Source organism: Heterodontus francisci, chromosome 37 (assembly GCF_036365525.1).
Source record: "Heterodontus francisci isolate sHetFra1 chromosome 37, sHetFra1.hap1, whole genome shotgun sequence".
NCBI classification, from domain to species: domain Eukaryota; kingdom Metazoa; phylum Chordata; class Chondrichthyes; order Heterodontiformes; family Heterodontidae; genus Heterodontus; species Heterodontus francisci.
The window spans coordinates 41,289,468-41,302,393 of record NC_090407.1 but is presented as its reverse complement, the minus strand read 5'-3'; the positions used below and the strand labels follow the sequence as shown (position 1 = coordinate 41,302,393).

General features: G+C 43.0%; 1 protein-coding gene across 1 annotated transcript in view; it reads left to right on the top strand.

Annotated features, from left to right (window-relative positions):
- tmem269 (transmembrane protein 269) overlaps positions 1–12,926 on the top strand; it is a 142,457-nt gene that overhangs the window by 101,041 nt on the left and 28,490 nt on the right. The window contains exon 5 of the mRNA XM_068017005.1: positions 2,242–2,339. Within this exon, the coding sequence (XP_067873106.1) occupies positions 2,242–2,339 (98 nt within the window). The remainder of the gene's footprint in view (positions 1–2,241; positions 2,340–12,926) is intronic.

Sequence of the window (12,926 nt, the reverse complement as noted above, 5' to 3'; positions counted from 1 at the left end):
TGGAAGGATATCATTTGTCCTAGTCTTGCAGTCATTTCTACCCTTCAGCAACAGAAAAATTGAAAGCAGCCAATCTTGAAGAGCTGCTGATGCCAGATAATAAGCCTTCGGTGTTTTTATGTGTTGGGAGCACTGAATACTTATTTAAATGAACGGTCCTCACTTTATTATGCAAGTTCAACTCATAGCACTACAATGTACTAAAGAGCTTCACTGCTTCTCCAACAGCACCAAGGCCGCTTTATCACCCATTATGTTTGTAAATCACAAAGCATGCTGTTTGGGCACAGTGGGAAAAGTGGATTGGGGCATTATCATTATTATAACTTGTTCACAACCCACCACCTTTGCCTGTGTAGTTTCAGGATGTTGTCAAGCAGAGCTTCTTGGCACCCTCTGCTAACCATTCAGAAAACATAGAAAATTTACAGCACAGAAGGAGGCCATTCAGCCCATTGTGTCTATGCCGGCCGAAAATGAGCTATTTAGCCTAATGCCAATTTCCAGCTCTTCATCTATAGCCCCGTTGATTACAGCACTTCAAATGTAAAGTATTTTTAAAAATTTGATGAGGGTTTCTACTTCGGCCTCCCTACAGGCAATGAGCTCCAGATCCCATCCACCCTCCGGGTGAAAAAAATTTCCCCTCAACTCCCATCTAATCCTTCTGCCAATTACTTTAAACCTATACCCCCGAGTCACTGTCCTCTCTGCTAAGGGAAATAGGTCCTTTCCAATTTCCATTCCTGACAACATCCTCATAAATTAAGGGCGGTCCAGTGGCGCAGTGGTTAGCACCGCAGCCTCACAGCTCCAGCGACCCGGGTTCAATTCTGGGTACTGCCTGTGCAGAGTTTGCAGGTTCTCCCTGTGACCGCGTGGGATTTCGCTGGGTGCTCCGGTTTCCTCCCAAAGCCAAAGACTTGCAGGTTGATAGGTAAATTGGCCATTGTAAATTGCCCCTAGTATAGGTAGGTGGTAGGGGAATATAGGGACAGGTGGAGATGTGGTAGGAATATGGGATTAGTGTAGGATTAGTATAAATGGGTGGTTGATGGTCGGCACAGACTCGGTGGGCCGAAGGGCCTGTTTCAGTGCTGTATCACTAAATAAATAATAAAATAAATAAATCTTCTCTGTATCCTCTCTAGTGCAATCATATCCTTCCTGTAATGTGAAATTGAATGTAGTGCTCTAGCTGTGTCCTAACTAGTATTTCATACAGCTCTAGCATAACCTCCCTGCTCTAATATTCTATGCCACAGTTAATAAAGAAAAGTATCCCAAATGCTTTCTTAACGACCTTATCTATTCTGCTACCGTCAGGGATCTGTGGGCATGCACTTCAAGGTCCCTCTGCTCCTCTACACTTCTCAGTATCCTACCATTTATTGTGTATTCCCTGCCTTGATTGCCATCTCTAAATGCATTACCTAACACTTCTCCGGATTGAATTCCATTTGCCACTTGTCTGTCGACATAACCAGTCCAATGATATCTTCCTGCAGTCTACCGCTTTCTTTCTCACTATCAACCACACAGCCAATTTTTGTATTATTCACAAAGTTCTTAATCATGCCTCCTACATTAAGTCCAAGTCCTTGATATATATCCTGAAAAACAATGACCCCACTGGAAACAGCCTTCCTGTCACAAAACACATGTTGACCATACCCTTTCCTTCCTGCAACTGATTGAATTTGGCTAAGAGCAATTGTAGGATCCAGGTGCTGCCCCAACTGGCATCAGCTAACTTGTGACAGATTGGGAATCGAACCTAAGAACTCGGGTCCATATGGTTCTGTAGTACACTGGACTTTATTTCCTCAGTTGTTCTAAAATGAATAAACTTGTCATGGTCTTGATTTAGTGGGTCTGCTTGTTCTTCAGGACATGCAAAACAAATATTTTAATAGATAGTAAATAGTTTAAATAGCTGGCTTCTGGTTATATTTTAAAAATTGTATTACCTCACAGCTGTTCCTAAAAGAGTGGGTAGAAGAGATCAATAACCATGAATCATTATTGCTGGTGGTAATGAGAGGGGAGTCAAATACAGTGTGGTGAGATTAGTAATAAAATTTTAATATAAAAATAAAATGCAATTCAAAATGGTTTAAAATAAAAGATTCTTTTGAGCCCTAAATATGAAGGTTTTCCTGTTGACAATGATGTTAATCATAAAGCCATCCAGTAACAGCAGCATTTTATTCAAGAACTTCTATTATTATTATTCCATAGGCACCACTACTATGCTTGCTGGTTTCTCCTTTTTGGATTTCTCCTTGACCTGGCTGATGGAGCTGTTGCTAGACAACTTAATGCATGCTCTGCACTTGGTAAGTTCAGACTTGAACAGGCATACAGACTTTTCAGTGACAACAACCCAAACAATACTGAGGTGATTGTGATGCAGTAATGTCAGAGGTAAAGTCTAAATTAACCCAAATTAAACAGTTGATTATTTGTGTTATTCAGTAATCTGGAATAAACAATGTTCTATTTTGGTACTTATGACAATCCAGAAATGTTACAAATGGTGCTACTCTTCCCTTTCTGATGCTACCAGCAAACTACCATGCAAAACTAATAATGACACTTGAAACTCAAGAAAAATGCCTTAAGGCATTTGAAAATTCTTGTACCAAATGCATTTTCTTATCCCTCAAAACACCAAGTTTCATCACAGTATTCACTTGTGTAGAATAATTTGCAGAAATGTACACCAATAGGAACCTTGCTAACTAGCAAAGAGGATTACACAGCACATATACTAATATAAATTGGTTAAAGGAGTTATTTTAATCACTTGGTTTGACATCCTTTGAACCCACGAATTAATTTCTTGTTTTATAACTCACTTTACAATGAAACTTTACAATTAGTAACAATCACTAGGAGTTGCTGTCACTGCATCACTTCAACAGACATGTGGTGGAAACTCCATTTACACAATTCCAGCAAAATAGGAAATTCCTGGCATTTCCAGGTAATCTCAAAATTGACACCAAGGTTCTTAATATAGCTACAGAAATCTGCAGGGTTGAAACCTCTGCGTAAATGCCAGCTAGTGATCTCCACTGCAGACCTCAAATCATAACAATCATGTACTATAACTGCAGATTTTTGGCCGTTGCATGTTTTGAGATTCGTGCAGCATGAAAATAATACCATACAAATAGCAAAAGTACACTACAGCTGTAGCATTAGTCATTCCACTTACTGTCTGGAGCAAATTACATGAGACCAAAACATATAAACCAGACTGTGAATAATAAGCAACTGTGTTTAGCTCTGAAATCACTGTGGCACATCAGTCTTTTAATCAAATGGAGCATCTTAGTCTTTGCATACCAATCTCCTGTATTTATCACAACTCTCCAAACAGAATTTACCATTGAAAGGTAAGGGGAAACTGGAGGCAGATGGCAGAACCAGTAACAACAACTTGCATTTATATATACCAAAAAAAGAGATTGAGCAGAGTGTACACTCAACATTGAGGTCCCATGTACATGTCATTGGAACGCTCTCAATTTAAGAGTATTTTTTGAGTAGCTGTGCAAAGAAGTATCACCCGAAACATTGACGCATTGCAGAGATGAATTCCTGGTGAAAACAGTTGTATCAGAATGAAGCTTAGAATGGAATTCTCATCAATTCTTTTAATACTTGAATATGTTACAAGGGTTCCTTTTTTTTGTTAAAACTTGAGAATCAATATTTTAAAAACTGAGAAGGATTTCATGGATGCTGGAACTTTAAGAAGCTAAACTTTGGGGTGTTTTTTTTTAAAGGAAGGTCAACAGAGGGTGACCAGTAAACAAGTTTTTACTGGAAGGCACATGTTTGTAAAGAACCTAGCAGGGGGTTTGACTTGAACTATTTGCTTATTGACAAGTCAAGATTTATGGCTGTCATAGGGCTTGTCTCTGGAAAGGTTTTTGGTTCATTTTAACTGGTTAAAAAAAAAGCCAGTGGGTGTTTGGCCAAGAGCAGTTGGAGTTTGATTATTGACCTGCCAGGAGAACAGAAGATCCAGCCAGCCCACCTTTCTCTCTTGAAAACCAAATCCTGCATCAAGTTGTACTGTTGCCACCTGTTTTTGAAGAAATACTGAATGTTTGCAGAAACCTTGCATCTTTGAAAGAATTTTGCATCTAACGTGTGAGAATTGAACCCTTTGTTGTTGCACATCTGATGTAAGATCTATGTGAAGCCTTCTGTAGCTGCATTTCTTGAATGCCGACCCAAACTGTTCACCAATTTTTTTTTTTGTTCACAGGATGTGGGTGTCGCTGGCTAGGCCAGCATTTATTGCCCATCCCTAATTGCCCTTGAGAAGTTGGTGGTGAGCTGCTGCCTTGAACTGCTGCAGTCCATGGGGGGTAGTTATGCCCACAGTGCTTTAGGAAGGGAGTTCCAAGATTTTGACCCAGCAACAGTGAAGGAACGGCGATATAGTTCCAAGTCAGGATGGTGTGTAGCTTGGAAGGGAATTTGGTATTCGCATGCATCTGCTGCCCTTGTCCTTCTAGGTAGCAGAAGTCGCAGGTTTGGAAGGTGCTGTCTAAGGAACTTTGGGGTTGCTGCGATGCATCTTGTAGATGGTACACACTGCTGCCACTGTGCATCGTTGGTGGAGGGAGTGATTGTTTGTGGATGGGGTGCCAATGAAGTAGGCTGCTCTGTGCTGGATGGTATCGATCTTGAGTGTTGTTGGAGCTGCACCCATCCAGGCACGTGGAGAGTATTCCATCACACTTCTGACTTGAGCCTTGTAGATGGTGGACAGGCTTTGGGGAGTCAGGAGGTGAGTTACTCATCACAGTATTCTAGCCTCTGACCTGCTCTTGTAGCCACGGTGTTTATATGGCTGCTCCAGTTCAATTTCTGGTCAACGGTAACCCCCCCAGGATGGTGATAGTGGGGGATTCAGCGATGGTAATGCCATTGAATGTCAAGGGTAGATGGTTAGATTCTCTCTTGTTGGAGATGGTCATTGTCTGGCACTTGTGTGGCGAGAATGTTACTTGTCGCTTATCAGCCCAAGCCTGAATATTGTCCAGGTCTTGCTGTATTTCTGCATGGACTGCTTCAGTATCTGAGGAGTTGCGAATGGTGAACATTGTGCAATCATCTGCGAACATCCCCACTTTTGACCTTCTGTTTGAAGGAAGGTCATTGATGAAGCAGCTGAAGCCTGGATTGGGCCTAGGACACTACCCTGAGGAACTCCTGCAGTGATGTCCTGGAGCTCAGATGGTTGACCTACAACAACCACAACCATATTCCTTTGCGCTCAGTACGACTCCAACCAGCGGAATGTTTTCCCCCGATTCCCATTGAATCCAGTTTTGCTAGGACTCCTTGATGCCGTACTCGGTCAAATGCTGCCTTGATGTCAAGGGCAGTCACTCTCACCTCACCTCTTGAGCTCAGCTCTTTTGTCGATGTTTGAACCAAGACCGTAATGAGATCAGGAGCTGAGTGGGCCTAGTGGAACTGAGCAGGTTATTGCTAAGCAAGTGCCACATGATAGCAATGTCGACAACACCTTTCATCACTTTATTGCTCGAGAGTAGACTGATGGGGCAGTAGTTGGTCGGGTTGGATTTCTCCTGCTTTGTGTGTACAGGACATACCTGGGCAATTTTCCATATTGCTGGGTAGATGCCAGTGTTGTAGCTGTACTGGAACAGCTTGGCTCGGGGCTCCGGCAAGTTCTGGAGCACAGGTCTTCAGTACTATTGCCGGAATATTGTCAGGACCCATAGTCTTTGCAGTATCCAATGCCTTCAGTTGTTTCTTGATATCACATGGAGTGAATTGAAATAGCTGAAGATGGACCTCTGTGATGCTGGGGATTTCAAGAGGAGGCAGAGAAGGATCATCCACTTGGCACTCCAGCTTCTAGGCAAATGAAAGCAAGGATTAGAATTTCACTGACAGGGAGATGGATGGGACCAAAGTCGGATGTACATAGGTCCTGCCTGGAGAGAAAAAGAAAAGCTTTCATTTGCCATTATTCAGCTGAATGAAGTTTTGGCTTTTTACATCTTAATGCCAAACAGACATTAAGGGCTTTAATAGTCATTCTGCTATAACACCCTGGACAAAGTTTCTGTATGTAGTTTGCTCTGTATTATGTACTAGTTCAGCTGTAATAAACCTTCTAGAGATCTTCAAGGAACTGGAATCCACATACCTCATTGTGTTATCTTAATCAACACAAAGAAAGTCATGACATGGTGGCAGCGGTGGTGAAAAAACACGATAGAAGCTTGAGGACCACGGGTGAAATAGCAAACAAAGTTTAAAAGCAATACAGAAAACAGAAGAGAAAATTTGAAGCAACAAGTGAAGAAACTTTCAAACAAATACCTCAAAAGGAGTTAAAGAAAGCTACGTACCTTAGAAGGCTGAGAAAAGCTCCATCGATTGAAAGTGTGGCTGAGGGGCAGACGATCGTATAAGTCATTGTGCCGATGATCGGTAGGAAAACAATAGACAGCCTTTGAAGGGTTTGAAGGAATTCATTTTTAGAGGCTCCATGTGGGCGAGCGGGGAAAAAGGGGAAAACTCTGAAAAGCACGCAAACTTAAAAAAAAGTCTGATAGTTAAAAAAAAAAGCATGTGGGAAAACCCCAAACACAGCAGAGTCTCCATTAAAGCAGTCAAGCTGAAAAAAATCATTAAACAGTCAAGCGTGAAGACAAATAAACTAGCCAAAAAAGCAAAGGGGGAAAACCCTTGAACAGCTGTGTAAACATACAAGTGAAGGCTGAAATAAAAAAACACTCTCAAGCACCTGTTACATTCAGCACAGAGTTAAGTTTTAAAACTAGTTTTAAACCACAAATAGGAAAGTCATAAAAAGGCATACAGAGCTGAACAAAGTTAAATATAGAGCAGAAAGCAAAAGAACATCAGAGAGGTGGATATCGGATTTCCCGGCATAAACTGGAAGGTCATTGATATCCAAGTTCAAAATTTTTAAACCGAATGCAATTATGCTTGATAGACCAAGCAGTTGCAGAACCAGAGAAGCAGGCTGTGAAAATACTGATAGCAGTTGGAAATGAGGGGTTATACAGAATCAATACCTCTGGCTTATCTGAAGAGGATCAGAAAAATCCTGCAAATATATGGAAAGTACTAGAAAATCAGCTTCGAATAAGAGTGATTTTTAGAATTCATCGCCTGGAATTTATGTCCTACAGGCAACAGCCACAGGAATCAATAGATCAATTAGTCAGTAGATGCTGTAGTAAGGGCAACGAATGCGCTTTTTCAGCAACTGAGATGTTGGAGCGAATAATTGATCTGGTGATTGTTTCAGCACCTATTGAGGCATTTCAAAAAGACCTCTTGGGGGAGGAAAAAGAAAGATCACAGCCTTGATGTGCTGCTTGAAGATGGCAGGAAATACGAAGCCATTGTAGATAGACAACAGCATCTGCAAGCACTAGATGCAGCCAACAGTATCAGCGCAGTAACCAGGTCACAAAAAGCAAGCAAGCTGTATGGTAAGTATGGTTTGTCCCGCTCACCACGAAGTTGTCCTGCATTTCAAGATCTGTGTAAGGTGTGCGGTGCAAAAGGACACTGGGCCCGCCTATGCTAGAAATCTTGCTCCAAAGGCGCAGCCAGAAGTCACAATAGGACACAAACAAACAGAAGACAGATGCAGCAACAACATGGCAACTGCAGCAAGGAGAGCCCCATACACTAAATCCACAGCGAAATAGACCTGAGACAAGACTCAGTGGAGCAAGCCAGAAGACAAGCAGGCGTTTCACATTATGAATCTGACGCATTCTGTTGATAAAGTCAAACAACTGGAGGTCATTGGAAGCTGGAAGCTTTATATTATTATCTACTATTAGTATCATGTGCCCAAAGAAAGTTGGCAAACACACACTCAGGACTAAGATTGACACGGGAGCTAGTGCAAATATTCTACCAGTCTGAATCCTGAAGGATATGTATCGGGGTCGTTGAAAATTAATGATACAATCGACAACTGCAACGTTAACTGCATACAATGGGTCACCCATCCCTTGCAGTGGCACACTAACAATGCAAGGCAGCTATGGCAAGTCAGCATGGAAACCATAAATATTTTACCTGGTAGACACAAGCGGACCAGCAGTGGCAAGACTACCATCGTGTAAGGGCCTCAACATCATGACTATCCATGAGATCACCAAGGTACCCATTACAGCAGAAGAGGCCAAGGATACCCACATTGAGCTAGCCCAGGCTTACAACGAATGTATCCGGACAGGTTCAGCGCTATAGGAGATTTCAAAAGTGATGTCGTACTGCACCTCAGAGAGGGTGCAATTCTGTCAGTCAACCCTCCCAGAAAGTGCAGCGTGCATGTACAAGAAAAGCTTCAATGTGAGTTGGATGACATGGAATGCAATGGCATCATCCGTCGAATGCATCATCACACAGACTGATGCAGCTCAATTATGTGCATACTAGAGAAGGATGGCGCAATCAGGGTATGTCTGAATCTCTCCCTAAAGAGATGCCCCCACAAGATTGCAATATGAGAGGAATTGAATCCCAAGTTCACAGGAGCCGGATTCTTCTCCAAGTTGGATGCTAAACATGGATATTGGTCGGTACACCTCGCTAAGGAATCTCAGGAAGTCACCACCTTCACAACACCATTTGGAAGATATTGTTTCCAGAGACTACCTTTCAGCTTACCGATCGGTCAAGATCCGTTTCAGCAGTATATGGACAGAATTATAGAAAACATGCCTGGATGTATATGCACTGCTGCTGATATTGCAGTAATGAGAAAAACCAAAGAAGAGAATTATCGAAATCGTCATTCATCGATGGCTCGTTGCGAAGGGCTCATTTTTAAACAGCAAGAAATGCAAGGTGAATATAAGTCCCATCAATTTCTTTGGCTCCATCTATATCAGGTTGCAGAATCCGCCCTGACCCAGGCAAAGTCGAAGATGTAGGGCATATGCCTACTCCACAAGACACAGAAGATCTACAGAGATGCCTTGGATTTTTCAACTGTTTGGCATCGTACATTCCAAATTTTTCTGACAACGTATCATCACTGAGAGTGCTTTAAAAGAAAGACATACCATGTGTATGGCGGAGGACCATCAGCATATGTTTGAGTCTCTCAAACAAGCATTGTCAGCAGAACTCTAGGAGCTAAGAGCGTGCATCCTGCAGGATGGCAACCAAATGCATTCAGATCCAAAAGTTTATCCTCAGTATAATCCAATTACTCAAACATAGAGCGTTAACCACTTGCTCTGGTGTTTGCAATCACAGGTTTCCACACCGACCTGTTCGTTAAGCAGTTCACTGTGGAAACTGACCACAAACCACTGGAGATGATCTGGCACAAACTATTGACAAGCGCACCACCTCGACTACAGCGACTCTTAGTGAAAGTACAGGGATACAGCTTCAACATCTGCTACAAACCGGGTACCAAAATGGTCACCTCGGATACACTGAACAGATTGCCAAATCCAAACAAGAATGATGAAGTCCCACTGGATCTACAAGTAGACAGCATAGACATCGAGGTGGAAGATGTGCTCAAAATCGATTTACTGCATTTTGGTCAGCACAAATGTGACCAGCTGCAATCAGAAACAACCAATGACCCACAACTGAAGGCACTGTGGAGAGTCATCATAGAAGGATGGCCTTATATGATAAAAGAGGTGTCAGAAACTCTCAGAAGCTTTTGGCCTTAAAGCGGTGATCTCGGTATCTTGAGAGGCACAACCTTCAAAGGAAAACAAGTGATTGTGCCCAAAGCTCTCCGACAGGACATCTTGTCACAACTTCACCTATATGGGTATAGAGCGAACGAGACGACTGGCACATGACATTGTTTATTGGCCAGGGTCCAAAAGTCCCTTCGTCCAAAATCGCCACATATCTATTTACTGTGAATGGAGATGATGACTTTATCTTGGTCACCAAGTATTTCTCCAAATTTCCAATTGTCAGACAGATAGGGGAGGCGGTGGCATACTGCTATTGTCACTGGACTAGTAACCCAGAGACCCAGGTATTACTCTGGGGACGTGGGTTCGAATCCGACCACAGCAGAAGGTGGAATTTGAATTCAATTAATAAATCTGGAATTTAAAGCGAGTCTAATGATGGCCATGAAACCATTGTCAATTGTTGTAAAAACCCATCTGATTCACTAATGTCCTTTAGGGAAGGAAATCTGCTGTCCTTACTTGGTCTGGCCTACATGTGACTCCAGATCCACAGCAATGTGGTTGACTCTTACATGCCCTTGAAATGGCCTGAAAACAGCGGAGGCCCGAGAGGAGTATAGAAAGTGTAGGGGGGGTACTTAAAGTAATTAGGAGAGCGAAGAGGGGACATGAAAAAACACTGGCGGGCAAGATAAAGGAAAATCAAAGTGTTTTATAAGTACATTAAGGGCAAGAGGATAACCAGGGAAAGAGTAGAGCCCATTAGGGACCAGAGTGGCAATCTGTGTGTGGGGCCAGAGGACATAGGTGAGGTTTTAAATGATTACTTTTCATCTGTGTTCACTATGGAGAAGGACAATGTAGGTGTAGCGATCAGGGAGGGGAATTGTGATAAATTTGAACAAATTAGCATTGAAAGGGAGGAAGTATTAGCTGTTTTAGCAGGCTTCGAAGTGGATAAATTCCCAGGCCCAGATGAGTTGTATCCCAGGCTGTTATGTGAGGCAAGGGAGGAGATAGCAGGTGCTCTGACACAAATTTTCAAATCCCCTCTGGCCACAGGAGAGGTACCAGAGGACAGGAGGATGGCGAATGTGATATCATTGTTCAAGAAGGGTAGCACTGATAAACCAGGTAATTACAGGCCAGTGAGTCTAACATTAGTGGTAGGGAAACTATTGGAAAAAAATTTGAGGGACAGGATTAATCTCCACTTGGAGAGGCAGGGATTAATCAGGGATAGTCAACATGGCTTTGTCAGGGGGAGATCATGTATAACAAACTTGATTGAAATCTTCGAGGTGGTGGCTAGATGTGTAGATAAGGGCAAGGCAGTTGATGTCGTCTACATGGACTTCAGTAAGGCTTTTGATAAGGTCCCGCATGGGAGATTGGTTAAGGTGGTAAGAGCCCATGGGATCCAGGACAATTTGACAAATTGGATCCAAAATTGGCTTAGTGGCAGGAGGCAGATGGTGATGGTCGATGGTTGTTTTTTGCGAGTGGAAGCCTATGACCAGTGGTGTACCGCAGGGATCGGTGCTGGGACCCTTGCTGTTTGTCGTGTACATTAATGATTTAGACGTGAATATAGGAGGTATGATCAATAAGTTCGCAGATGACACAAACATTGGTGGTGTCGTAAATAGTGAGGAGGAAAACCTTAGATTACAGGACAATATAGATGGGCGGCGCATTGGCAAATGGAATTTAATCCTGAGAAGTGTGAGATGATGCATATTAGAATTAGAACATTACAGCGCAGTACAGACCCTTCAGCCCTCGATGTTGCGCCGACCTGTGAAACCATCTGACCTACACTATTCCATTTTCATCCATATGTCTATCCAATGACCACTTAAATGCCCTTAAAGTTGGCGAGTCTACTACTGTTGCAGGCAGGGCGTTCCACGCCCCTACTACTCTCTGAGTAAAGAAACTACCTCCAACATCTGTCCTATATCTATCACCCCTCAACTTAAAGCTATGTCCCCTCGTGTTTGCCATCACCATCCGAGGAAAAAGACTCTCACTATCCACCCTATCTAACCCTCTGATTATCTTATATGTCTCTATTAAGTCACCTCTCCTCCTCCTCTCCAACGAAAACAACCTCAAGTCCCTCAGCCTTTCCTCGTAAGACCTTCCCTCCATACCAGGCAACATCCTAGTAAATCTCCTCTGCACCCTTTCCAAAGCTTCCACATCCTTCCTATAATGCGGTGACCAGAACTGCACGCAATACTCCAGGTGCGGTCTCACCAGAGTTTTGTACAGCTGCAGCATGACCTCGTGGCTCCGAAACTCGATCCCCCTACTAATAAAAGCTAACACACCATATGCCTTCTTAACAGCCCTATTAACCTGGGTGGCAACTTTCAGGGATTTATGTACCTGGACACCAAGATCTCTCTGCTCATCGACACTATCAAGAATCTTCCCATTAGCCCAGTACTCTGCATTCCTGTTACTCCTTCCAAAGTGAATCACCTCACACTTTTCCGCATTAAACTCCATTTGCCATCTCTCAGCCCAGCTCTGCAGCCTATCTATGTCCCTCTGTACCCTACAACATCCTTCGGCACTATCCACAACTCCACCGACCTTAGTGTCATCCGCAAATTTACTAACCCACCCTTCTACACCCTCTTCCAGGTCATTTATAAAAATGACAAACAGCAGTGGCCCCAAAACAGATCCTTGCGGTACACCACTAGTAACTAAACTCCAGGATGAACATTTGCCATCAACCACCACCCTCTGTCTTCTTTCAGCTAGCCAATTTTGGGAAGACTAACAAGGCAAGGGAATATACAATGGATGGTAGGACCCTCAGAACTACAGAGGGTCAGAGGGACCTTTGTGTACTTGTCCATAGATCACTGAAGGCAGCATCACAGGTAGATAAGGTGGTTAGGAAGGCATATGGGATAAGAGCAGGGAGGTTATGATGGAGCTGTATAAAACGCTAGTCAGGCCACAGCTGGAGTACTGCCCTATAGGAAGAATGTGATTGCACTGGAGAGGGTGCAGAGGAGATTCACCAGGATGTTGCCTGGGCTGGAGCATTTCAGCTATGAAGAGAGACTGGATAGGCTAGAGTTGTGTTCCTTGGAGCAGAGAAAGCTGAGGGGAAACCTGATTGAGATATACAAAATTATGAGGGGCATTGATAGAAAAGATAAGAAACGTTTT